Source organism: Mustela nigripes, chromosome 13 (genome assembly GCF_022355385.1).
Source record: "Mustela nigripes isolate SB6536 chromosome 13, MUSNIG.SB6536, whole genome shotgun sequence".
NCBI lineage: Eukaryota > Metazoa > Chordata > Mammalia > Carnivora > Mustelidae > Mustela > Mustela nigripes.
In genome coordinates, this window is record NC_081569.1 from 104,156,623 (window position 1) to 104,183,317 (window position 26,695).

Sequence of the window (26,695 nt, forward strand, 5' to 3'; positions counted from 1 at the left end):
GACGCAGGACTCGATCCCAGGACCCTGAGATCATGACCTGAGCCGAAGGCAGCAGCCTAACCCACTGAGCCACCCAGGCGTCCCAACCTTCTCTTTTTAATAGCCCTTTTCTTTCCTTTACAAAGTTTAAAATTAAATCTAAGGTAAACAAATTAGGGCACATGAAAAAAGAGAAAGAATACCATTGGGGGGGAAACAAACAGGGTGGCTTGGCTGGGCAGATGCTGAGTACGTATTAGTCTCTCTCCCACTTCCTCCTCAAAGGAAGTAGTTCCGACACATCCCAGTGGCAGATTTCTAAAAGAAGAATCATTTGGGGGCACTTGGATGGCTCCGTTAGTTGGGTGTCAGACTCTTGGTTTCAGCTCAGGTCATGATCTCCCGGTTGTGGAAGGAGCCCCACGATGGGCTCTGCACTCAAGGGGGCGTCTGTTTCAAACACTCTCTCCTTCTCCTGGCCCTCTCCCCACCACTTGAACTCTCTCTCTCAAATAAGCAAACAAATAAAATCTTTTAAAAGATAAAAAATAAATAAAATAAAGAGGAAACATTTGTTGGCATGTGTTTTCCTGGCAACCTCCATACAAATATCATCAAAAGCCACTGTAGCCAAATGGTTTCCACACTTAAAGAGAGACTGAGGCATTGAGGATGGCACTGCTTTTATTTTCCAGACTTTTTTTTAACTTGGGCATACAAAACTGAAAAGCCAGAAGAAAAAAATTAAGCTTGTTTTGAGGATATGAAACAATTCTCCAGCAGATGGCTCTCTGGTATCATAAGGGGTGGAGGAACCCCAGAAGCTTCTGAAATAATGTCCACAGAATTCAACAGCTCACAATGTTAAGCTAACTCAAAATTTGTAGAATTCTCTTATATTTCTAAAATCTTAACTCTTCCAGCCAATGAAATGCATTCACATTTTATCATGTAATGCTGGATATATAATGGTATTTATATGTAATAATTCTGTTATTAGGCTTAATAATGAATTGAATCCTGCAGAATTTAAGAACTGGAATATTCCAGCTCTGCCTTCCCAAAATGGATTTAAAGAATCACTTAAGTTTACTGCACTCCCTGTTACCTGCAGATGTTGGTATACGTTCCAACGAAAGGAATGAAATAATGTTCAATCCCACAATGGGATGTAAGAAATCTAAGCAAATCCCCACTAAATATCTATATTCAGAATGTAACAGGCAACCACATCTTCATTCACATAAGAAGTGTTCAACTTCAGGACCAAAATAAGCACCGGATTTAAAGGGTTAACAAGCAGGACAAGTCAAGTAGCTAGAACATCAATTAAACAAGATAATGGACCTAAAACCATATACTCCATCATTCATCATTTCCCCAATACTTGGTAACTACGGTTAATGCAGATACAAGACAGAAAGATCTGACCCTGCCCACCTGGAGACCTCACTTAAGAGCAGAAACTGATGGTCTATTGCTGGAAAGACAGACTCTTTTTGGGTGTGCTTACTAATAAAAATGAAATGGGATAGGTAGACTAAGGGATCATATGCCAACACTTGGAACGTCAGTATTCCCCATGAAAATCAAGACTTTCAGCTTATCCTGAAAAACTTCCAAAGATCTGGCATCCCTGGGCTCACAATACTCCTGGCAATAATATGAACAAGATCTGTCCGGATCAGAGGGAGCGTGTGCTCTCTACTGTACCACGCTCACCACTCCCTACTGTCTTAGACACTTACATTGTCCACCTGGCCCCTGACCCAAGGCTAGATGGAGAAGATGTGACTACTTCATTATAACAATTCATACGTAGTAGTAAATGGTATATGACACCTAATTTTAATTGATAAATGATGTAAAACATTCATATTTCTTATGCATTTACTCCAGGTCATGCAAGCATTTACTCCATGAAAGATCTCATTTTATTCTTAACAATAGGAGAAAGGAACATCAATAACCCTGCTTTGCCCAGAGAGGAAAACGGAAGCTGAAGTACATTAAACAGTTTGGTCAAGATCACAGTGCCGGTTCATGGCAGAGCTAAGACCTGAACAGAGGTATGTCCATGTAAGTCCAGAACCAGAGCTATTTTCCATGAGTCTATATACTGCTCCACAGTAGAGGCCGAATGGTCTGAGATGCTTCATAATGGAGGATGGTTTTGAGCTGAACTGTTTCTCTATCTCCTTCTTGTCCTCTTTTTACTCTAACTTCATAGTCTTCTGTTTCTAGAGTAGCATGGCACTATTAACCTGATTACAAAATCCAACAGAGAGCCTATTTTCAAACAGGTAGGTTTCTTGTAGAGTGAGAACAGTGTTCTACTGCCTAGACATGAATCATGCCATGCTTTTAACAGAGATGGGATGTATCTCTTATGGGTGGGATGGGGTCAATCATGATGGTTGTCTGGCTGTCAGTTGCCTAGGGATTAAAAGTGTACCCTTCAACCTGCAAAGCAGGGCTGACAATAGGTATGTGGGATTGGGGATTCCCTACTTGGTGGTGGGCCCTAAAGGAAATTTATGTCTTAGTCTTGTCTCTTCCATGTGGGGCAGGGAGGAGAAAGACAAAAAAGCGGTTACACTCTGTATAGGAAACAAGGCAAGAGCTGAGTAGCCAGAAAGCCAAACAAGGTGCTTGAAAACTGTTCTAACACTTTGGGTAAAGAATATAAAAAATCTCAGAGAGTGGAATGAATGGGTCAGAGTTTGGGACCCCTGAGAGCTTATTAGCTAAGGTGGATCAGAGAAATCTGTATGTTATGAGTCTAGTTCACTTTGTGTTCCTTTTATTTTCTTGGCTTATTTGCTTTGTGTTCCCTTAGGTTGGAGTCAAGTATTTTTTAGAATTTCTGCTCATTTTAACTGGAACAAGAGAGAGGGATTTCACTTGTGCTCCAGCTAGAGGTTTAATAGGATATAGGATCCCTCAGAGAACACATGAAGCAGATAGCCTGAGAAAACTGAGGGAGTGTTGGACCCTCTGCCCACCAAGGGAATTTCCTTCTTATAATAAAACTTTAGAGATTCTTTACACAATTTTAATAGAAGACATTTCCATAGAATATCTTGTCTGGAGAACAATGTAGAAGGAAAGGAGGTAGTACAGCTGAAGATTAAAGGGTCTGGTGAATTCAGGCAGAATCAATGTAAATCTTTCAAGACAAATGCAATGTTACCAAGGGTGAACATTCTTAAAATCTTCTAAGGCCAGTCACATTGATGCATTATGTTTTTCTTCTGATCTTTCCCTTTGGGGTTATGTATGCATTTAAGTCATAAGAGGTAGTCTGATGCCAAAACAACGTCATGGTTACGAATACAGCTTGATAAAGTACAGTTGATAACATCCTTATGTTATTTTATACATTGTTAAGGTTTGTGATTGTTTGTACTCCAACGCAAAAAAAATTATTGTGTTTGCACCAGTAAAAGGATAGGTATGTCTAGCTTCATACTGAAAAAGCATGCCTTTTTAAAGCACCTTAATTTTCTGCAAACATCTAAAATGCCGTTGAAATATTCACAGCCTGTTACGTGGTTATTAGCCACACATTTGCTTCCACAACTGCACAAAACCACCTGACTTGGAAAGCCCTGTCTGGACAATTTCTCACAAGGATCCACAACAGCAGAACAGGAGCCCCGATGAATCCCTTGGAACCAATCCCTTTCCCTGGGGATTGGTTCTTCCTCGAGAGAGACACACTGCTGTTTCCTGTAAACCAAGTATCTGTTAGCCTGAGACAAAGCCCCTTGTTGCCTCCTGTACATTGAAAAGCAGTTACTTCCATTATTAAAAACTATTCTTGAGGCACCTGGGTGGCTCAGTCAGTTAAGCGTTGGACTCTTGATTTCCGGTCAGGTCATGATCTCAGGGTTGTCAGGCTCAGTAGGGGGTCTGCTTCTCTCCCTCTCCTTCTGCCTCTCCCCCACCCATCTCATGCACATGCTCTCTCTCTCTCTCTCAAATAAATAAATCTTTTTTAAAAAATTATAAAACATTCTATGGGGTGCCTGGGTGGCTCAGTGGGTTAAAGCCTCTGCCTTCAGCTCAGATCGTGATCCCAGGGTCCTGGGATCAGGCCCCACATAGGGCTCTCTGCTCGGTGGGGAGCCTGCTTCCTCCTCTCTCTCTGCCTGCCTCTCTGCCTACTTGTGATCTTTGTCTGTCAAATAAAGAAATAAAAAATATTAAAAAAAAATTATAAAACATTCTATTCTTAAGAAATAATTCATCTAACCAATAAGCTAAATTAGGAAACTATGCTTGATTACATGTATGTAAACTGATTGCTAGTGTGGTGTTTGCAGTATCTATTCCCCACCCTTTGGAATGTTTTCCATAGTTTTAGGTTTGTCATCACTTATTTTTTTATAAATATCAATAGAATTATGAGTATATATATGTACACAAATCTATACACCTACACACACACACACACACACACACACACACCTCACAGCATAAGTATTAATTCCTTATTTCCCTAAGCTGGGGCTAAGCTCTCATTCCTAATTCTCAGAGTCTTTTTTTGTAATTTAGTGTGACACTTTCCCACCTTCTCCGTTGTATTTCTGTTATTTATGTATCTGTCTTAACTCTTCTGCTAACATTTATTCAAAATCCACTCCCATTTCTTTTTTATTATCTGAATTACCAAATACATGTCAAATGTGCACATAAATGAATGGGAAAAAACCTCTGAATATACATAAGGCTAAATCCTTCTGTCATGCCGAGCCATCATGTAAAATTTCATGTGTGTCTAACATTGAGCTTTATTTACTAAGCAGTACTAATGTCCTACTTTTTGTGCTGGGCAACAAAGGCTTCAAAAAAAAAAAAAAAAGGAAAAAGTTGGCTCTAGAATTATTTTTGCTTAACTGTAATTATACCAATAAATGAATTCTTTATGATAAGAAAGCATACTAGAGGGGCACCTGGGTGGCTCAGGGGGTTGACCCTCTGCCTTTGGTTCAGGTCATGATCTCAGGGTCCTGGGATTGAGCCCCACATCAGGCTCTCTGCTCAGTGGGGAGCCTGCGTTCCCCTCTCTCTGCCTGCCTCTCTGCCTACTTGTGATCTTTGTCTGTCAAATAAATAAATAAAATATTTTTTAAAAAAGAAGAAGAAAAAAGCTGGGGTGCCTGGGTGGTAGCTCAGTGGGTTAAGCCTCTGCCTTCAGCTCAGGTCGTGATCCTGGGGTCCTGGGATCAAGCCCCACATCGGGCTCTCTGCTCGGTGGGGAGCCGGCTTCCCCCTGTCTCTCTGACTGCCTCTCTGCCTACTTGTGTGTTCTCTCTGTCAAATAAATAAATAAAATCTTTAAAAAAAAAATTTTTTTTTTTTAAAGAAAAAAGCATCCTATAATTTGTAAGCACAGCTTTAGGGTAATACATCATAATATTGATTTCAAATATTTCTGAAATACCACTGGTTATGTTAGCATTAGTAGCAAACATGGGATGACTATTCTGAGTGCTAAGTAATTTACTAACATATTGGTACTTAAGAACACAGATCTATCATAAATGCCAGAGAAAGTAGGAGGACTTCAGGACAAGACAACAAAATGACTATAAGAGGCAATCGATAATTGAAATCACCACCAATTCTCTGTCATATAATATATATGAAGATGATGCAAAGATAAAAACAAGTTAAAAAAAAGATCATCCTTCCCTAACATACTTGGCAATGGTATTAGATGTTTCCCATGTTCTCTTTCGCATCTTCCGATCTGTATATCATTTAAGTGGCTCTGTTACTGAGGCAAAATGAAATTCAAAGCATTTCCAAGAACAAAGGCCAAAACCTGTAACCTTTCTTAACACAATTAGAGTGAACATCCTTAACCTCATACTGAAGTTTCTACAAGAAACGGTGGACGACAGTTCAAATTTATTCCTTATTTTATCTTTCCTATTATATTCCACTGAGAAGTACCACATAAACTGGGGTTCACAGATATGCCCTCAAGATGAGATTTTGAATACTCTGTCTCAACCATCCATCCTAGCTGCCTTCTGAGTTGAAAAGTTACATGAGAAGTGAGAGAATAACAGGAAAATACTCTCTGAAAAGGACTGCATACCAGGCTGACTAAAAACACTGATTTTGTGAGTAAAGTGTAAGTAAAGAGCAAACACTTCTCTCATAAACTCTACACATGTTTTTACGTCTCCTCAGTGGAGCTATTAAAGAAAACCATCTCTGAGACTTTTCCACAACGCCACTTAAAGAATGCATTTCCCAATTCATTTCTGATTGACCAATAAAAAAATAAAGCATCTTGACTTCAATAGCAACACTACAAGGCCGCCAACTGCCGGAAGTCTCACTCAATCATCCAAAGGAAGGCCTACTTTCCTAACATGACTTTCTTCTGAAATTCCTATGTTATCAGCAGAGAGAACTAGGACGGAGGGAACTGAGAATTCCAAATAAGAAAGGAGAGAGAACACTGCTATTTCTTCAGCAGAAGAAAGGAAAAGGTGCTGGAAATACATAATGGAAGTGTTCTCAGAGGATTGTAGAAAACATCTATGAAATTAAACACACAGACACACACACACACACACACACAGACACACACACACACTCACAAAGGCAGGAAAATGGGTGTCACCAAAATAGGTTAAACAACAAATGACACAACAATGACAGCTTTCTGCCCTATGTGTGATGCCAGGGGCTGGGAAATGATGCCAAAAATGCAGTTTTTGAAAACCTAAATATAAGGACAACCAAAATGATCTTCAAAAAACAAGGGGAAAAAATTATCAGGAAAGAAAAAACCAAAGTTAAAAGGATACATTTGGTCTTATTTTTTTTTTAAACCAAGATGCTAGGGGCGCCTGGGTGGCTCAGTGGGCTAAGCCTCTGCCTTCGGCTCAGGTTGTGAACCCAGGGTCCCTGCGTCGGGCTCTCTGCTCAGCGGGGAGCCTGCTTCCCTCCCTCTCTGCCTGCTTCTCTGCCTACTTGTGATCTTTGTCAAATAAATAAATAAAATCTTAAAAAAAAAAAAAAAAAAAACAAGATGCTAAAGAAAGGTTGAACATGACTTTCCTGTCAGATACTAAGAATTAAACATCTCTTTATATGTTAAAAAAGGTAATGTGTTTTATGTCTACATATAACATATACTGTAAGTTTAGGGGGGAAAGAAAAATTAATTCTCCAGCAAGTCAATTACTGTGATTTGTTCAATAAAGCCTGTAATAAATGGGCCTTTGGAAACATGAAGAAATGGGAACTGTCTGGGATAAGGGCACTGGATTAGACAGCCCCAATACTCAGCCTATTATGCCTACAGAAAGACATTAAATAGGCTCAGTCAGATTAATCATTCACCTTCTCCAGCCTAGGGACAGTGGTATTGCTTCTTCTCTTACAGGAGAGCAATAAGCTAACCCAGAGCAATCTTGAGAGAATCCAAGCAAATTCACCATGTTCCCAAGTCTGTCTGGTCAGTACCATGATAAGCACGAAATAGTTTCCCATCTCCCACTAGCTGGAAGGCCCAGTTATTGCCTTCCAAACATTAAGGGAGCAAGGTTGGGGGTGTGAGAAAGGATCAACAAAACTGAATCACAAGAAATCTTTGTTTTTGTACTCCTGCTTCCTGCATGTACTTAGAAGCCTAGTACTTGGTACAAATAATCCCAAAATTGATTTGTTCTGAACATTTCATTGTTAAAGCAATAACCCTCCACCCTATGGAATTATTGTTACAATTTTACAGCACAGATAAATGCCCATCTTCTCTGGGAATACAAGAAAGGCTATTGGATTTCTAAAACACAAAGCAGGGGGCACTCCTGGGTGGCTCAGTCAGTTGAGCAACTGACTCTTGGTTTTGATACAGGTCATGATCTCATGGGTTGTAGGATGGAACCCGTTAGTGGCTCCATGCTCAGCAGGGAGTCTGCTTAAAGAGTCCCTCTGCCCCTCCCCTGACCTATGCCTGTACGTGTGAGAATGTGCATGCTCTCTCTCAAATAAATGGATCTTTAAATTAAAAAATGATAATAATAATAATAATAATGAAAGCAGAAATATTTAAGTAAGAAATATTGAAAGACCAGTCCATTTGCTATTAGGGTTAAAACCTACTCAAGACAGTTAACCCAGATAAAAAAAAATTCCAAGCAAATTTTCATTTTCATTGTTAAGTTCCCATTTTGGAGCAGGGAAAGGCATTAATATTTGCAAAAAAAAAAAAAAAAAAGGATCTCAACCTATAAAAAGATCATGTCCAAAAATTCATTTATACTAGTTATAGACATGCAACTAATTTGCCATTATCCTATTCTAATAAAAAATGAGAACACCTTTGTCATGTTTATATGTCAAAGATGATGAATACAGCCCTAGTGGAGTTATGCCTGAGATAAGTAAAATGCTTTTTTTTATCACCCTGAAAACATTTATTCTCTTAAAAAAAAAAAAAGGACAGAGAAGTAAAGTGTATCAGGCAAGGTGACAGAGAAACCATTATCCCTTCAAAAGTCACTGCATTTTTGCTGACAAGGGAAAAGACGGACCAAAATAGGCATGAGGCAGAATGCACGTATCAAGGCAGGCTTTCTTCAGCAACAGAGAAATGTAAAACACAATGATACTCCTGCTCTTCCAGTACACGTCTCTCCAGTGGGTGTTGCAGAGACAGAGCTCATGTCTGCCTTCAGAGCCTGCTGGCAAACTTCTCAGAAGCAGACCCTTGTTATGCACTGAATCACATCCCCACCAAAAAATATATAACCTGTTGTAATTGTGAACGTGGCCTTCAAAAATGGAGTATTGGCAGATCAAGTGAAGAGGAAGTTATTGGGATGGGTCCTAATCCAATGGCTGGTGCTCTTGTAAGAAATCGGGGCAGAGGGGCACCTGGGTGGCTCAGTGAGTTAAGCCTCTGCCTTTGGCTCAGGTCATGATCCCAGGGTCCTGGGATCGAGCCCCACATTGGGCTCTCTGCTCAGCAGGGAGCCTGTTTCCTCCTCTCTCCCTGCCTGCCTCTCCGCCTACTTGTGATCTCTATCAAATAAATAAATAAAATCTTTAAAAAAAAAAAAAAGAAAGAAAGAAAGAAAGAAATCGGGGCAGAGAGACACACTGAAGGACCACAGTCCCGTGAACATGGAGGCAGGGGTTGCTATTATGTTGCCACAAGCAAAGGAACTCATGAGGCCACTAAAAAGCTGGAGGAAGCAAGGGATGATTCCCCCCTGTTGAGGCACTGGAAGGAGCAGGGCCCTGCCCACACCTTGATTTCAGACTTCCAGGCTCTAAATCCACGTGAGAATAAATGTCTGTTATTTTAAGCCATCCAGTTTGTGGTATTTTGTATGGTAGCCCTAGAAAACTAAGATGCTTGGTGATTATGTTGTGGAGACGTAAAGGTGACAAAGACAACAGGCTGCCAATTAGATACAAATTTGAGGTTCCTTTGAGCCATCAATTATCCCTTAAAGGATAAACATTCAGAAATTTCCACAAAGGTTCTTGGCTTCTTGGTTGTCTGCTGTCTAATAAGGGCAGGTTTTGCCCATATCCCATTGAGAAAAAGGCTCCATTCTCTGGAGAAGTGCTTCTGTCCTCTAGTGGGAAAGAAGATACAAAAATAATATACGAGGAGTTTAATAATATAATTAAATAAACACACATTTTAAGCTGGAGAGCTGTATGTCATGTGTCAACTCATCACAGAGATTAAAACTTGGAAAGGTAGGTAACTTGACATGGCACAACTCACAGTCTGGGTAAGAATAAATTATCTGCCTCTGGGTATAAGCCTACAATAGAATTAAAACCCTTCCTCCAAAGCCTACATTCCTAGGCAAGGTAGAAAAACATGTACTGAAACTAGAGGTCCCCCACACATTCAGGAGTCTAGTAGGCTTATTTGTTTAAATAAGTATAGTTCAGGGGCGCCTGGGTGGCTCAGTGGGTTAAAGCCTCTGCCTTTGGCTCAGGTCATGATCCCAGGGTCCTGGGATCGAGCTCCACATCGGGCTCTCTGCTCAGTGGGGGAGCCTGCTTCTCCCTCTCTCTCTCTGCCTGCCTCTCTGCCTACTTGTGATCTCTCTCTCTGTCAAATAAATAAATAAAATCTTTTAAAAATAAATAAATAAATAAGTGTAGTTCAAAGGAGTAGACACACCAGCATAAAATTAATTGTGACATTAATAATGTACACTAATTAAACATAAATGGTACTTCCCAGGATCCAGGGGAAAAGGTGTGCTCATTCAAAATCTTATCTTCTGCCCAACACTGTAGCAGAAAGAATATTTTTAAACCAAAAATGTCTCAAAAACTTTGATGAGGCTTGTAATTTCAATCAAAAACTGACAAAATACATTCTCAGAAAGAAGCTGGAGTCAAATTGTGTAGAAGAGAAGCACTAAAACTCCAGGACATCTTCAGCAAGTCAAGAAAATTCTCACATATTTCAATGCAACTGCCATCATCTACTAAATTTAGAAAATTATTGCAGTTTCACAAGTATGGATTACTCACAAATATATTTTTTTCTCTGATTTAATGAACCCTGCCGGGTAAAGCTGTCATCTCTAACTCAGGTTAATTTGGGGGAACCTGCTTTTTCCAGATGGTGTCAAGGAGAGCCGACAGCTAATATGAGATTAATCTCAAAGTCATACCGTTTTTATCTCAACATGGAGTGTAAGAGCTGTTAGCCTCAGAGCTCGCTTTGATCCATTTCTTAAACCAGCATTCTACTATGGAGTTCTCCAGAATACTCCTAAAATGTCATGTTTCTCTGCCAGGGAACTGCCAGCATTACCCTGAGATAGAGTCTGCAGCAAAAGTGGCTAAGCCCTTTTTCCTGTTCGACAGGAGACAAAATATCATATAACAGCACATCATATGTCTTTACTGCAGCAAGCCCATGGCTAATGCTGTGCCCAAAAGCTTACCTGTCCTCTAGATTCATTTTAGAAACTCAGCATCACAAATCTCTGGACATTCTGTACCACCTGCCTAAATGCTGATTAATTAAATGACCTTTCGTCATATTTTCAGTCTGTGTGTTTGTGGATGTGCAGCTGGGCTCCAGGCCTCTTTTTTCATGCTCGCAGCCAATGTCTCAGAAAGTATAATTTGGTATGCATTTCTCAGTCTTAACAGGTGAAGAGATTGACCCTCTCCAAACAGTACAACTTCCTAACCCGGAAATGTTCATGAAGAAAAAAAACAAAAACAAAATTCCAGGACTAACAACCAGAGCAGTGCTGTGAAAATACAATCCACATCAAAGTTTCCACCTAAGAAAGTCTGGTGGGGAAACGCGAATGTTTCCATTTAAACCAGCATCCTCGATGGAGCCTGCAGATCTTAGTCATCTTGAGTACTCTTTAAAAATGTGGATGCAGGCCGGCAGCAGCTCTTCCTGCCCACGGGTCCTGTCCCCGTGCTTTAATAAACCATCATTTTGCACCAAAAAAAAAAAAAAAAAAAAAATGTGGATGCAGGGGCGCCTGCATGGCTCAGTTGGTTAAGGAGCTGCCTTCGGCTCGGGCCATGGTTCCAGGGTCCTGGGATCGAGCCCCACATCGGGCTTCCTGCTCAGCAGAGAGCCTACTTCTCTCTCTCCCTCTGCCTGCTGCTCTGCTTACTTGTGCTCTCTATCTCTCTGTCAAATAAATAAAATCTTTAAAAAAAAAAAAATGTGGATGCAGGGGGCGCCTGTGGATGCAGGGGGCTTAGTGGGTTAAAGCCTCTGCCTTCCGCTCAGGTCATGATCTCAGAGTCCTGGGATTGAGCGCCCGCATCGGGCTCTCTTCTCAGAGGGGAGCCTGCTTCCCTTCCTCTCTCTCTCTACCTGCCTCTCTGCCCACTTGTGATCTCTGTCAAATAAAATCTTTAAGAAAAAAAAAAAAATGTGGATGCAGGGCACCTGGGTGGCTCAGTCAATTAAAGTTAAATCTTCGGCTCAGGTCATGATCCCAGGGTTCTGGGATCGAGTTCCATTTTGGGCTCTCTGCTCAGTGGGGAGTCTGCTTCTCCCTCTCCCTCTGCCTGCTGCTCTCCCTGCTTGTGCTCTCTACCTCTCTGTCAAATAAATAAATAAAGTCTTTAAAAATAAAAATAAAAATGTAGATGTCAGACTGTATCCTACATCAATGGAATCAGAATCCCTGGGAGAAATAAGGCATTAGGATTTTTTTTAAAAGCTCCCCAAAGTGATCCTGATGTTCACCTGTAGTTAACAGCTACTGCTCTAGACCGAAGGTCAGAAAGCTTTCTCAGTAAAGGGCTACATCATAAATGTTTTGGGCTTTGTGCACAGTCTCTGTCAAAACTATTCAACTCTGTTGATCTGGCACAAAAGTAGCCACAGACAAGATATAAATGTGCACGTGCAGCTGGGTCCCAAGACAGCTTGATTTAGGAACACTGAAATTTGAATTTTATTTAACTTTTACATGTCACAAAATATTACTCTTCTTCTAATTTTTTTTCCCCAATCATTTGAAAAGGTAAAGATCATTCTTAACTTGCAGGTCATATAGATGGCAGGCCCGATCTGGCCTGGCCACGGTTTATTGACCCCGGATCCACACTGCAGATGGAATACATTGCTCCTTAATCTTTTCTCAAAAACAACATTTACTCAGTGACTCCATCAATCAGTCCAAGAAAAGACCCCCTTCAAAGCATGGGTACCTTCAGATTCAAGTTGGTCCAGGCCATATGAGGCAGCTGTATTAACATGGCTAATGGATGGGACAGCGGTTCCGCTCTCCGAAGACGTCTCAGAATCAGGAAGTGCTGGGAAAAGGCTGGGGGCTTCCTCTATTATTCCAGGGGGAGTCACCGGAGAGCCCCAAACTGGTGTGAACAATTCCTCGTTTGGCCCCGTGATGGTGTCTATTAGGTCTGTCAAACACAAAAGATAGCATCTTACCCAAAGATGATCATTAGGAGAAATGTATACATGCTTTTCTGCTTTTCAAGCAAGAAATGATCAGTGAAACCAGTATCTTATATACATTAAGTCTGGCATTTAGACCAGCTCTCCCCTTCCCATAGTGCATCAATCCTGCTATATAAGGCACTTTATCACCTGGGAAATTGTACTGTCTCAAATCAGAAATTTCTTTTCAAATTTTCATTTCCCATTTACTCTATTGACAATATTAGGAATTTTGTACAATTTCATCTGATTTACTGCCAAAGACAGTAACAAAAAACTATTAAAATATATACCAAAGACAACTTTAAAAAATCAAGTGAAAGGGTAAGGGTATCTGTCTAGAATATGCTCAATTCCAATACAGCCAAATTTAGCCCTAAGTTTTCCCAAATATTAAAAAAAAAAAAAACTAGAATAGTATTATTTTTTTTTTTAAAGATTTTATTTATTTACTTGAGAGAGAGACAGTGAGAGAGAGCATGAACGAGGAGAAGGTCAGAGAGAGAAGCAGACTCCCCATGGAGCTGGGAGTCCGATGCGGGACTCGATCCCGGGACTCCAGGATCATGACCTGAGCCGAAGGCAGTCGTCCAACCAACTGAGCCACCCAGGCATCCCTAGAATAGTATTATTTTGCAGGTCTGGTAGATCATCAGAATCTCTGAGGTAATTTTTTAGAAGTTCAGCTCCATGCTTTCCACATATCCCAACTTCCTCAATCAGAATTCCCTTTGTGGTGAAGCCGGAAAAACTGTTTCTTAAAGCTTCTAGGATATGGATGCACAGAGTCTCACATACATTGCTATTAGGAACATACACTGGTGCAACCACTTTGGAAAATGGTGAGACATTGCCCGCTAGAGGCAAACATTCAGACCTAAACCTGGGGCTCTAGGATTATAACCAAGAGAATCTCCTGCACGTGTCCAATGGAGGATATATAAGAGGGTATACATGGCAGCAAGCAATGTTCACAAAAGCCAAACCTGGAAATGACCTTAATGCCAATTGCTAGGAGAGACTGGGTGAAGATGAGATGAATACACTGTGATATATTTTCATAGTGTAATATTATAAATAGTCAAAACAGAAGATTCATAGCAAGTAAATCATAGCCATAGACTATTAAGTAAAACAAGCAAGTCCCAAAAAGGTTATCTGCAGCACAATACTGTTTTTATAAAATTAAAAACTACTAAAATATTTAAATGCATAATTTGAGGAATGAATACAGACATGATAAAACTAAGAAAAAAAGGGGAAAAAAAGAAAATTAAGATAAAAGGAAACCAAGGAAATGAGGAACACAAGATTCAGGATGACAGTTAACATCAGAGGAGGAAGAAGGTGATGGGGTTACATCTATGTTACTAACTAGGCCCCAAAGTGTCTTTTGGAGCGGCAGGGCTAGGAGAACTCAGTTAGGGGCACTTAGGTGGCTCAGTCATTAAGCGTCTGCCTTTAGCCCTGGTCACGATCCCAGGGTTCTGGGATGGAGCCCCGCATCAGGCTCCATGCTCAGCGGGAAGTCTGACTCTCCCTCTCCCACTCCCCCTGCTTCTGTTCCCTCTCTCACTGTGTCTCTCTCTGTCAAATAAATAAATAAGATCTTTTTAAAAAAATAAATAAATAAATAATTCAGTTAATAAATAAAAGTAGACTTAGAACCAATAATGAGATAGAGACATGAGGCCAAAAACAATATTTAAATAATAATAATTTTTGTAATTTTCAGGTGTTTCTGATGATCACCAAGATTTAAAAATTTTGCTGTCCTTAAGAGTATTTGAGGGCCTCCTATATGGAAAGCACTTTGTAGCCATTATTTTGAATCCTTAAAATAACCTGTAAGACAGGTAAGCATTATTTAGAGATGCACAAACCAAGCCTGGAGACATGAGACTTGCTTGAGGCCACAATATTAGTAGGGGCCAAAGCTGAGATTTGAACCGAGGTCCTCACTGTTTTCACTTCACCCCCTGGCTCCTAGCAGCCAGTGCTGACAAACAAGGAGAGCTTCTCAAGAGGTCTGGCCTTCCCAGGCCCCAGTGATGAGCCACTTGATTTTACCTGGGAACTAACTCCTCATCCTGTCAGGCTTTGCCACATCCCTCCAAACAAGAGAGAGTTCACGCACCTTTCCAGTTCCTTCTCCAGATGAATGTGTGTGTACCCTGGGGACAGATCCAGGTGCCACACTCATTCTATTCCTTATTAACTCAGAAAAGATCCACCCCCAAACTGAGTCCAAGTCCCCCCTCCTTACAAACCTTCCAGAGCAGAAGTAACTTCGGAAGACAACGGCACGGCTGTAGTTGAAACTGTAGAGGGCAGAGGCTCCCATCTCCTGGACAGCTGAGTAACAGCAGGGACACCAGATGTGGCAGAGGGGGACTCTTTTCCTTCCTCAGTCTTACCATTTTCTCCAGTAACCTCGAGGGTAGAAACCTGCTGCTCTTGTGTCACCAATAATAAAGTGGCTTCTGCTTCTTGAACAGCTGTTATCATATCTTGAGTGATGATGTCTTAAAAGGGGGGGATACAACATTTTAAAATAGACAAATTCCCTAACCCTTAAAATGTCACTCTATAATTAATAAACTGAAAAAAAAAAAAAAAGAAGAAGAAGAAGAAGAAGAAGATAGCTATTTCAGGGTATGGGAAGGCCAACAGATCGCTCAGACACAAAATGCCAGCAAATAAATATTTTCAGTGTTGCTGCTTTCAGGAGCGATGAATCAATCTAAGACTGAGATAAAGAAGTTAATGTGTAAAACAAAATCCAAAACAAAATAGAAAGATCAACAGTTGATCTCCCTCTTATAAATATCAACATAACCAGTTTGTTAAGAAATAAATTATACAGTTCTAAGTTATATTCAAAAATTCTCAGCATTTATATATACATATTAATTTTCACATTTGCATTTCTAAAGGGGAAAGTCTGCATTTTTAATAAAATAATAATTATTACAGTAATTAATGTTTACTGAGTTTCTATTATATGTTAGATATACATATATTTCTATTATATGCTGTATACACACACTGCTAAGTATATGGTGGGCATCATCTTCTTTTCTCTTCCAATGTATATTAAGGACAGGTAGGTACTAATATCATTCCATGGAACCCATATATCTGAGCAGTCAGGGGCGCCTGGGTGGCTCAGTGGGTTAAAGCCTCTGCCTTCCGCTCGGGTCATGATCTCAGGGTCCTGAGATCGAGCCCCGCATCGGGCTCTCTGCTCAACGGGGAGCCTGCTTTCCCCCTTCTCTCTCTCTGCCTACTTGTGATCTCTATCTGTCAAATAAATAAATAAAATCTTTAAAAAAAAAAAAAAAAAGAATGCAGGTTTCAGGGGGGTGCCTGGGTGGCTCAGTGGGTTAGGCCTCTGCCTTCAGCTCAGGTCATGATCCCAGGGCCCTGGGATGGAGCCCCACACTGGGCTTTCTGCTCAGCTTCCCCTCCTCTCTCTCAGCCTGCCTCTCTGCCTACTTGTGATCTCTCTCTGTCAAATGAATAAATAAAATCTTAAAAAAAAAAAAAAAAAAAAAGAATCCAGGCTTCATGGGTCCCTGGGTGGTTCAGTCCGTTGAGCATCAGACCCTTGGTTTCAGCTCAGGTCATGACCTTAGGGTCCTGAGATAGAGCTGCTCCATGTTCCCTCTCTGGGATTAGCATTCAGCATGGAGTCTGCCTGAAACTCTCTCCCTCTTCCTCAGCCCTTCTGCCCCAGCTCCAGCTCTTACATGTGTGATCTCTCTCTCTCATTATCTCTCTCGCTCTCTCTCTCTTAAATAAGTAAATAAAATAGATAATGCATGTAAAGCACTTAGCACAAACACCAGTACTTGTACAAGTATTCAGTAAATATCAACTTTGAATGGTGACCGCTATGAGAGAAAAAAAGAATAAGAACTAGAAATAGTGATGGAAATTTTAAAATTATCATTCAAAATTTCTCCACATTTCTTACTCTCTCTACTTCCTGTAGAGAAAAAAAATAATATGATAATTTTTATAGATGACTTTTAAAACCTGATCTTCACCCAAACCCGGGGAATAATAAGCTCAGTCCAAGAACTGATGATGACCTAAGGTTACTCATCTGTTCATAGTAACCAAAACCACAAAGAAATCATTGCATATCCTGCAGAGGGTAATGTCTTAAGTAGTCCCTGGGCCCTTAAATGATTAGTATTTGAGTTGTCTACTTTTGGAAAAGATGTATAATCACCAGAAAACAGGTAAAAAGATTTTTGGCTATTCTCTAACTACTGTTGTCAGTAATCTCGGTTTTTCACATTCTTATAGTTGAAGAACAACAACCAAAAAAAAAAAAAAAAAATTAAAGTGAAAGGAATTATTTAACTATTTCTCTCTACAAAGAACATCTAGAAACTTTTTGATTAATTTGAATAATGCAGGCAGTCAAATAGAGTAATTTCAGTCTGAATGGTTCTCTATCTCCATTTACACATCCACTGACTTGGTATTTAGGAAGCATCTACTAGGTGCCAGATATCGTGCTATGTGCTGGGAATAATAAGAAGTTGCCTATTAAGAGATTATAGTTGAGGGGCACCTGGCTGGCTCAGTCAGAAGACCATGTGACTCTTGATCTCAGGGTTCGTGAGTTGGAGCCACGCATTGGGTGTAGACTTAGTAAAAAAAAAATAAACAAACTTAAAAAACTTTAAAAAGAGAGAGACTGTAGTTAAGGAAGGCAATCATGACTAAGTAATGAGTATATTCAATAATCAAAATAATAATCAATGACCAAATTCATTTTACTTTTTAGGCCGTATTATATAAACTAATGCAATTCTAATACATAAGAATCAAAGATTCAATTATGTAATGAATAATCTGGAGTTATATGACTTAATGCTCCAGGAATATCTTAAAATGTTATGGAAAATCAAAGTAATTCTTGTTCAGTCATATCCAGTATCTTCATGGTCACGGAGACCCAACTCTCTTAATGGAATTTTAAAAAACCAACATACGGGGGTGCCTGGGTGGCTCAGTGGGTTAAGCTTCTGCCTTTAGCTCAGGTCATGACCCCAGGTCCTGAGATCGAGCCCCACATCAGGTTCCCTGCTCAGCAAGAAGCCTGCTTCTCCCTCCCCTCTGTCACTCCCCCTGCTTGTGCTCGCTCTCTCTCTCTCACTCTCTCTGTCAAATAAATAAAATCTTTTAAAAAATAATAATCACTTTAGGGCACCTGGGTGGCTCAGTGGATTAAGCCACTGCCTTTGGCTCAGGTCATGATCTCAGGGTCCTGGGATCAAGTCCCGCATCGGGCTCTCTGCTCAGCAGGGAGCCTGCTTCCCTCTCTCTCTCTCTGCCTGCCTCTCTGTCTACTGTGATCTCTCTCTGTCAAATAAATAAATAAAATCTTTAAAAAATCATCATCATCATCATCATCATCATCACTTTAAAAAACATAAAACAAGAGCTAAAGCTAATACAATGTCATGTGTTAATTACATCTCAATTTTTAAAAAATAATAATAAAATCAGATGGAAACATTCCAAATTAAACAAAGCTTGTTTTTCTTTCTTTCTTTTACCTTTCTGTGTACTTCCCAGTGGTTGATGTGCCTCAGATTCATATTCTGAGATGGAAACAGTGGTCTCTAAGAAAACCACTGCATCATTTTCTCTAGTGGATTCCATGAAGTCTGCAGTATCTTGGAAGAGGCTGACAACAGAGACTTTCCCATCTTCCGCAGGACTTGTGGGAGTAAAAGAACTTTGATCGGCAAAGGCAGAGGATCGCGCCTCCCCGTGTGCCATTAGCAGGGCTGTCCCCATGGGTTCTTCCCCTTCCAGCAGCCCAAGAGCCACCTCTGCAGCCTCTGTCACAGGTTCGCCCTCTTCCAGAACTTCCATAGGGTCATTATCAGTTTCTTGGGCTGTCTGAGACATTTCCATTCCCACCTGAGTCTCTATACTGTCTCCAACCTTTGGAGTCTTTATCTGGCTTACACTCTCTAATTTGGTGTCATCCCATTCATCGCTTCCGACAGAGGCAGCTGGAACAGCTGTGCTGACACTCCCTGGGACTCCTGGGGCTCCCAGCAGCCTGTCAGTTTCTGGCTCAACACTCAGGGTGTACTCAGAGGTTGTGAGCCAGTGCTTGGTGGCAGCGGTCTGGGTATGATCAGCTGTCATCGGCGAAGGCTTCTCCCTCTCAGGCATGGGGCTTCCAGTCTCCGTGCCCACTATGGGATCAACACTGGGGGAAAAAACTGCCCTGTGTTCTGTATCTGCTTCAGATTTCTCAATCCTGGGATTGGCAGTTAGCATTTCTTTAGTATTCACATCAGATGAAGGTGAATGTCCCAGACCAACTCTTTCCTGACTCTCAGTTGCAAACAACTGGTCATTCACATAGTTCAGAAAACCCTGTGTTTCTTCTGTGGTCCCTTCTATGATGGGCTGAATGACGGTACTACCGAAGCGTTCTTCTTTCTGATCGATATTCAGAGGAGCAGTTACAGGGATAGGATTGGTCAGCATGGCCTTGAAAAGTCGGCTTTTGGGAGACACCCTCTCTGGCTGGCTGGAAACAAACACTTCCTCCTCGCCAGGGACAACTGTCTCAGCACTAGTGTACGAGGCAGGGCTGTTAGGCTGCATGAGCCCACCGCCTACTGGATGGACTTCTTTGTCAGTAGGCAATACTTTCTTTAAGGACGTAGCTGATGGTTCTGCTAACACCATCACTGGATCTTCAGAGACCACCAACTGGGGAGGGCACTTGGAAGTCAGAGGGTCATTTTCTAGGTCATCTGTGTTCATCCTCTCAGGCTGCCCTGTTTCTGCAGGAACATGTGCTATCTCCCTTCTTTCCACTTTGGGGAAGGCCACACATTGTGTGGCAAAGTTAAGAAGCACAAGGCTCCAGAAGGCCAGACAAATGTGCACTACAATTGGTCTTCTCATAGTGGAGGAGAAACGTGCACATACATCAACAAAGTTGACAATTCCAGTAATTGAGTCCTGCGGAAAAATAAAGCATATCAAGCTGTCACATAAATGCATTTTGTAAATAAGCCCCTTCAGATTAAACTGTAAGTAAAATAATCTTGATTTCATGCTCAGGGATAGTACAGAAGAGACAGCTGTTCTACTTCTTTGGTACCTTTGAGACATGGATAACCCAGTTCATTTTTCCCTGCTGAATTTTGCAGCTGATTTAACTTGAAGATCTCTAGAAGAGGTACACATAGTTCAAGGACTAAGCTCATTGTTTCTTAAATACCTATTTGAAAAAATTACCCTTGAAGTCACATTTGCAATATTCTCCCTAAATTCTGCCATTAATCATGTAGTCAAATGACTGCAGAAATAGCAATATATCTGAGACATAGAAAGTAAATCTCACATTTATTTATATTACATTCAGAGAAAGTTTCAAGTATGGCTTAAAACTTATGAAACATCATCATAAAACACTGAATGCTGGTTATATTCAAAAAGTTTTTCTAAGTATATAAATTATTTTCGATTAAAATTTATCTTTAGGGGCACCTGGCTGGCTCAGTCAGTAGAACACATGACCCTTGATCTTGGGGTTCTGAGTTTGAGCCCCATATTGGTTGTGGAGCCCACTTTTTAAAAAAATAAACAAAAAATAAAATTAAAAAAATAAACAAACTATTTTTTAAATTTCTCTTTTTTTTAAAGATTTATTTATTTATTTGACAGAGAGAGAGATCACAAGTAGGCAGAGAGGCAGGCAGAGAGAGAGGAAGGGAAGCAGGCTCCCTGCTGAGCAGAGAGCCCGATGTGGGACTCGATCCCAGGACCCTGAGATCATGACCTGAGCCGAAGGCAGCGGCTTAACCCACTGAGCCACCCAGGCGCCCCTTAAATTTCTCTTTAAAATACTTATTTTTTTCTCTGTAACAACTATAAAAATTATAGGCAAACCTGTGATGTTTCAAAATTTAAAGAGCAGAAAGAGTAAAAGAGTTACTGCACATAAATGTGTTTTTAGGGGGAAAAAAACTAAGAGAACCAAAACGCATTTAAGATTAGCTATCTTTACTGAATACATATAATTATAAGATTGAGATTTATTGCATTTTCTGTTTTTAAAAACTACTCACTCTCGTTAAAACTAAAACTATATCAAAACTACTAATTTGGCACCTGGGTGGCTCAGTGGGTTAAAGCCTCTGCCTCTGCCTTCGGCTCAGGTCATGATCCCAGGGTCCTAGGATCAAGCCCCGCATTGGCCTCTCTGCTCAGTGGGGAGCCTGATTCCTCCTCTCTCTGTGTCTGCTTCTCTGCCTACTTGTGACCTCTGTCTGTCAAATAAATAAAATCTTTAAAAAAAAAACTACTAATTTTTCCCCAAAATGTATGAGTTTTAGTTCTTTTTTAATCTACTTTGCTGTTTGGGCACTTCCTTTTCCCATCATCAGAAATTTCTCAGATGCTATAGATGTTCTAGAAAGTTAAACATAGGAATGAAAATTCTAAAAACTGAAGCTTTATGAAAGTTATTATTTTTTCCTTCTTTCATGTCTGATCATTAAACTACTTGGGTTAAGCATGTAATGTGCACACATCAAATATAAAAATTTATGTTTTCTGGTTTCATAGGGCCTTCTCCCCTGAAGAAGTTCAAAGCTTCCCCATTTTTGTTTCCAGGTCTTTTTGTAACCAAAACGATCTCAAGTCCTTAGGGCATGATCTAGATAGCTGAAGAGGAAAAAAAGGCTGAATTTTTCTACACAAGGAAAGAGGAATCCCCCGGATTTGGAGCTGAAGCCTCCTGCCAAGCTACCAGCACATCATGAAGGAGTCATCTTGGAAGGCATCCTCCAGCCCCAGTCAAACCTTCAGATGACTGTAGCTTCCTTCAGCTGACACCATGATTGCAACTTCCTGAACTTCCTGAGAGACCTTGAGCCAGAACCACCTGGTAAGGTGGCTATTCCCAAATTCCTAATGCACAGAAATGAGATGAAATAAGCATTTGTGGCCACTAAGTTAGGGATAATTTGTTATGCAGAAATCTTGAATCCACAGTACGTTGTGAGAATATAGGAATAAGATGATGTGCAGAAAAGGAACAGTACATAAATTTATTAGCAGAAGAAAACTGAAGCCAGAGGTGACTAGAAGAAAGCCACCACACCCCTGGCAAGAATCCTCATAGATAGTGAGAGGGATGGTAAGCTTCCCCACATGGGGGAGGAGAATCTGTAACAATTTTATTTAAATATTAAATTACATACCAGCAGCTAGCATTGTCTTAAAAAGAGAGAATATGGAAAAGATATTTGAAAAACAGGGAACAGCCTGTGCTATGTGTGTGTCCACATTCTGAACAATAGTTATCGCCATACTTTAAATGATCCCTAAAGAATCCCACTTCATAGTCAGGTAACAGATCTGGTAAGAGTATTTGGCTTGCTGCCTCTAATTGCACTCCTCAAAACAAAACAAAGACAGGCTGTAAATGTTCACAGTTGATGAAACTGTATCTTTGTACAGATAAATTGAGCTATGAAAGCATATATAGTCGAACATATGTAAAAGCTATACAACCCTCTGATCGATTCTTTCCTGAACAAATATTTTTCCCATTCAGTGAAATCTTACTAAACATCCCAGACAATATAGGGTGTGGCCTAAAACCTTGGTCTACATGATCCATGCTTCTGGATAAAAACCTGTAGGAAAGGAAAGGAAAAAAAAAAAAAAAGGAGGCCATCGTGAATAACAATAGAATTTAGAGGGACATGGACTGGAATCAGAAAAACAATTCCTGAATCCGAGCTTTATTGTTGTTAAAATTTGCTATGGGATACTGTGCAAATAGCCTCAGTCTTTCCTTTGACAAAATGAGGAATTAAACAAAAAATAGGGTAAATCCTTTTTTATCTCCATGATTCCATTTTCATATTTTATCTACAAGGTCATAAAATTAAAATACAAATGTATTCATATTCCAACAATCATGCCGTCAAGTAGGCAAGGCACCCAAATGATTGAATGGATGTTTCACATCTAATTTATATGTTCTGGAGCCATGTGGGCTGAGAGGAGAATCTTATAAACAAATCGGGGTTGGGGGGGCAGGGGGTAGGCAAACCATACAGATTTAATATAACCTCAATTGCCTTTCCCAAACAGAATTTTCCTTCAAGGTTTTATTTTCAGCTAGATCTTGAGCTTTAGAATTTTTGTGTGAAGGGAATTCTGCCATTGCTCTAAAAGACTTTCCTTCTGTAATTAAGTGTCAGCCACCTGCTTTCTAAATCCAACTACAGAAAAAATGGGGGTGAACTGCAAGCCTGTTCTATGTCTGCATATTGCGGCCATATGTTCCCTCTCCCCACTATTCAAAGCAAGGCCTAAACTTTAAAAGAAACAGAAAAGACAGCCTATAAGAACGACAGCAGGGAGCATGTCTGCAACTCAGATAAATTGGTAAATGACCTTCAAGTTCTAAGTCTTTCTCCATCTTTCAAAGCACAGTGCAAGTTCACACAGCCATTCCCATGATTTTGGTGGTCCCCAGGGAGAGCCACCTGACATTAGAGAATAAATAAGAAAAGGCTGACCATTGTCAATTGAACAGCCATATGTCTCAAACTAAATAGTCATCTGCAAGCATATTTTTAAGGCTATACGCCTTTTCTTTTTCTTTCCTCAACATTGTATCCCCTCCCTGGCAAAGAGCCTGGCACAGAGGAAATGCTCAGTAAATATTGGCTGAACAAATAGAGGAATGCCTACAGCCTGCTTTGTAGGGGAAGGGGAGGGTGGGGAAATTTCACTGCTAATTAGTACTCTGTGTCTTAATTATCTTAAATTAACTCAATCATAAGAATATTGAACAAACAAAAGAATATTTCTCTAACTTTTCTTTCACACCATGGCAGTGCTGCCTTCTTTCCACTACTATCCATCACAGCAAATTAATTCAGGTAAATAAACTGTAACCAAATTGCCAACTGATAGGGGCCATTGGCTTCTAATAGCTTAAAAAGCATCCCTTTTAGAGCAAGTCAGTAACACTTTGTCAATCACTTGCTATCAAGGTATCCTAATGGCGCTGTGGTCCTCTGAACAGTGTACTGCATTTCTGCCACCAGTGGGCAGATAAGCTGCTCTGTCACCCATTATCTTTGACAATCTTAAATAGATACAGTGCAGAATCTGTTTCCTTGTCGAGTCTTGGCATACTCAGGTTACAAAGACAAATGAAAGACAACATAAAAAACAGACTTAGTCACCTTGTTAGATTTAATAATCATGGGTTTTTGAAACACTTGGTCAACTTTTTTTCCAACTAAAATGTATATTATTGCTCAGTGTATTACCAAAATGTAGACCCAAGGGGAACCAGCACAGGAAAACATTCTCATCAGTGACAAAGCTACATTTTTCAAAGGAAACTGAATTCCACATACAATAGAGAAGGAACGTGAGCATTGCCATAAGAGTACTCCAGACACAGGAGGCCTAGAGAGTATGCCAAAAAACTGGTGACAAATTGCCTGATATTTCCCTCTTCTTGAGATAAACACAAATACCATAAATACCAAAAGGTTTGGGGAAGAAAGCTGCCTAATCTTAGATTTTTCACTGTCTCCTGGAAAATACTTGCATGCCACCTCAGACACTCTATCTTCTTCACCTAAACTTTGGTTTCATCCTGAATTCTTCTCCACATTCTAGATTCACAACCTCTGTGGATACCTCCCTCATAATATCTCTTGATACTCATCACCTCACTGATGGTTATTATTTTAATGGCCTCTCAACTGATGATCCTGTCCAGACTCTCTCCTCTCCAGCCCATTTTATACAATCCAGATGGTTTATTCTTTTTTTTTTTTTTAAGATTTATTTATTTGTCAGAGAGAGAGCACACAAGCAGGGGGAGCAGCAGGCAGAGCAGGCAGAGGGAGAAGCAGGCTCCCCGCCAAGCAAGGAGCCCGATGCGGGACTCGATCCCAGGACTCCAGGATCATGACCTGAGCCAAAGGCAGTGGCCCAACCAACTGAGCCACCCAGGCACCCCCAGATGGTTTATTCTTAAGAATAAAAATGACAATAATCAATCAAAAATGGCCACCATTTGGAGGACGCTATGTGCCAGGAGTTGAGTGCCTTATGTAAACTACCTTATTTAATCCTAACAACCACCTAATGAGACAGGCAATACCATAATCTCCATTTTTTTGTTTGTTTGTTTTAGAGAAAGCTACAAGCTTATAGAGAACAATTAACTTGCCTATGTGGTCATGTTTGTTTTTGAACTTGAAAATTCTTTTTTTTTTAAAGATTTTATTTATTTATTTGACAGACAGAGATCACAAGTAGGCAGAGAGGCAGGCAGAGAGAGAGAGAGGGAAGCAGGCTCCCTGCTGAGCAGAGAGCCCGATGCGGGGCTCGATCCCAGGACCCTGGGATTATGACCTGAGCTGAAGGCAGAGGCTTTAGCCCACTGAGCCACCCAGGTGCCCCGAACTTGAAAATTCTGTCAGACTTCCAGTTCTCTCCCTTTGCCAAACACATCACTGAATGCCACCAAATTTCCAACTGCCAAGGTCCATATCTATAATGCAACCCCACACTGCTAGTGCCCTGTACAAACCATCACCGGCTTAGTAGATTGCCCTTCCGTGCCACGTTCATTTCAGGCTCCCAAGTTACGCTCACAAGACTGCAGTAGCCAGAAGACTCCCTTCTTCCCTACCCTGGGTATCCAAACCCTGGCCCCCAGGTCACATCCTGTTTACTAACTGCTGGCACAAATATAGCCTGGCCCAGTCTCTTCCCACCCTTCTCCCAACTTCTCTAGCACAAATCATCAGATCTGTAAGAGTTTGCTCTTTGCATGCAAACACTGGGTTTTCACTTCCTTTGTTTGCCATATATTTACTAATAATGGTAGGCACAAAGAAGAGGTGTTCAATACATATTTGCCGGAGTGAAGCAAAAATAAATAACCCCTTACGAATGCAAAAAAGGATGTTCAGAGTCTCCACTTTAAGGAGATTTCCAAAGACATGCCATGGTTTATCTATCTCTAACTATGTTTTGTTCATTACCTGGCCAGTTTTGGCTACTCGTTCAATTTATCATTTTAGTAATAGTAATAACTACTTGTATTCTCATTTCTGCTGTATTTTAGGTTTTCAGGGTTTGTTTCCTTAAAAAAAAATCAATCAACAGTTACAAGTGACAAGTCTCAGAGCTTCAAGTTGACTTGCCTTCCACTGACCATCAATCACATCTTTTAAAAACCAATTAATGATTCTTCGCTTGAGGAAGGGAAAAAGAAACTCTTCCCCTTCTTTGTTTATATTCTAATCATCTTTCCATTTTGTACTTTTCCTGATCCTCAATAATTAATTTTTCATTGTCTTACCTTTCCTTTTTTTAATCTTTAATGTCCTCTTGCCAATGCTATTTCATTTGTCTAAAGCTGAGTTAATCAAGATTCTGACTCTATCAACCCAACTGTGGTACACAGCATTACAGCACCCCTTTTCTGATTCACTGTGCTATTGACGATTGTCACTGGCCTAATATATTGGCTCTAAGACCATCTGGCCCCCGTCATTTTTCACTATAAATTAAGCAGTGGGAATGACAGATGATCCTTTCAACAGCATGTTTGGCCACCGTGGAAGGAGGTAGAAGAGAGTAACCACAAAGAAAAGCATAGTTCCCCAGGAGGAAGCAGCATCAGTGCTGACAGGGAAAAGGGTA

The 26,695-nt window shown here is 40.5% G+C and overlaps 1 protein-coding gene across 1 annotated transcript in view; it reads right to left on the minus strand.

The window, feature by feature from the left end:
* Positions 1–26,695, minus strand: part of ARMH4 (armadillo like helical domain containing 4) — a 119,249-nt gene that overhangs the window by 89,382 nt on the left and 3,172 nt on the right. The window contains exons 2-4 of the mRNA XM_059373282.1: positions 18,517–19,951; positions 15,208–15,462; positions 12,688–12,900 (exon numbers count right to left, since the gene is read on the minus strand). Of these exons, the coding sequence (XP_059229265.1) occupies positions 12,688–12,900; positions 15,208–15,462; positions 18,517–19,951 (1,903 nt within the window). The remainder of the gene's footprint in view (positions 1–12,687; positions 12,901–15,207; positions 15,463–18,516; positions 19,952–26,695) is intronic.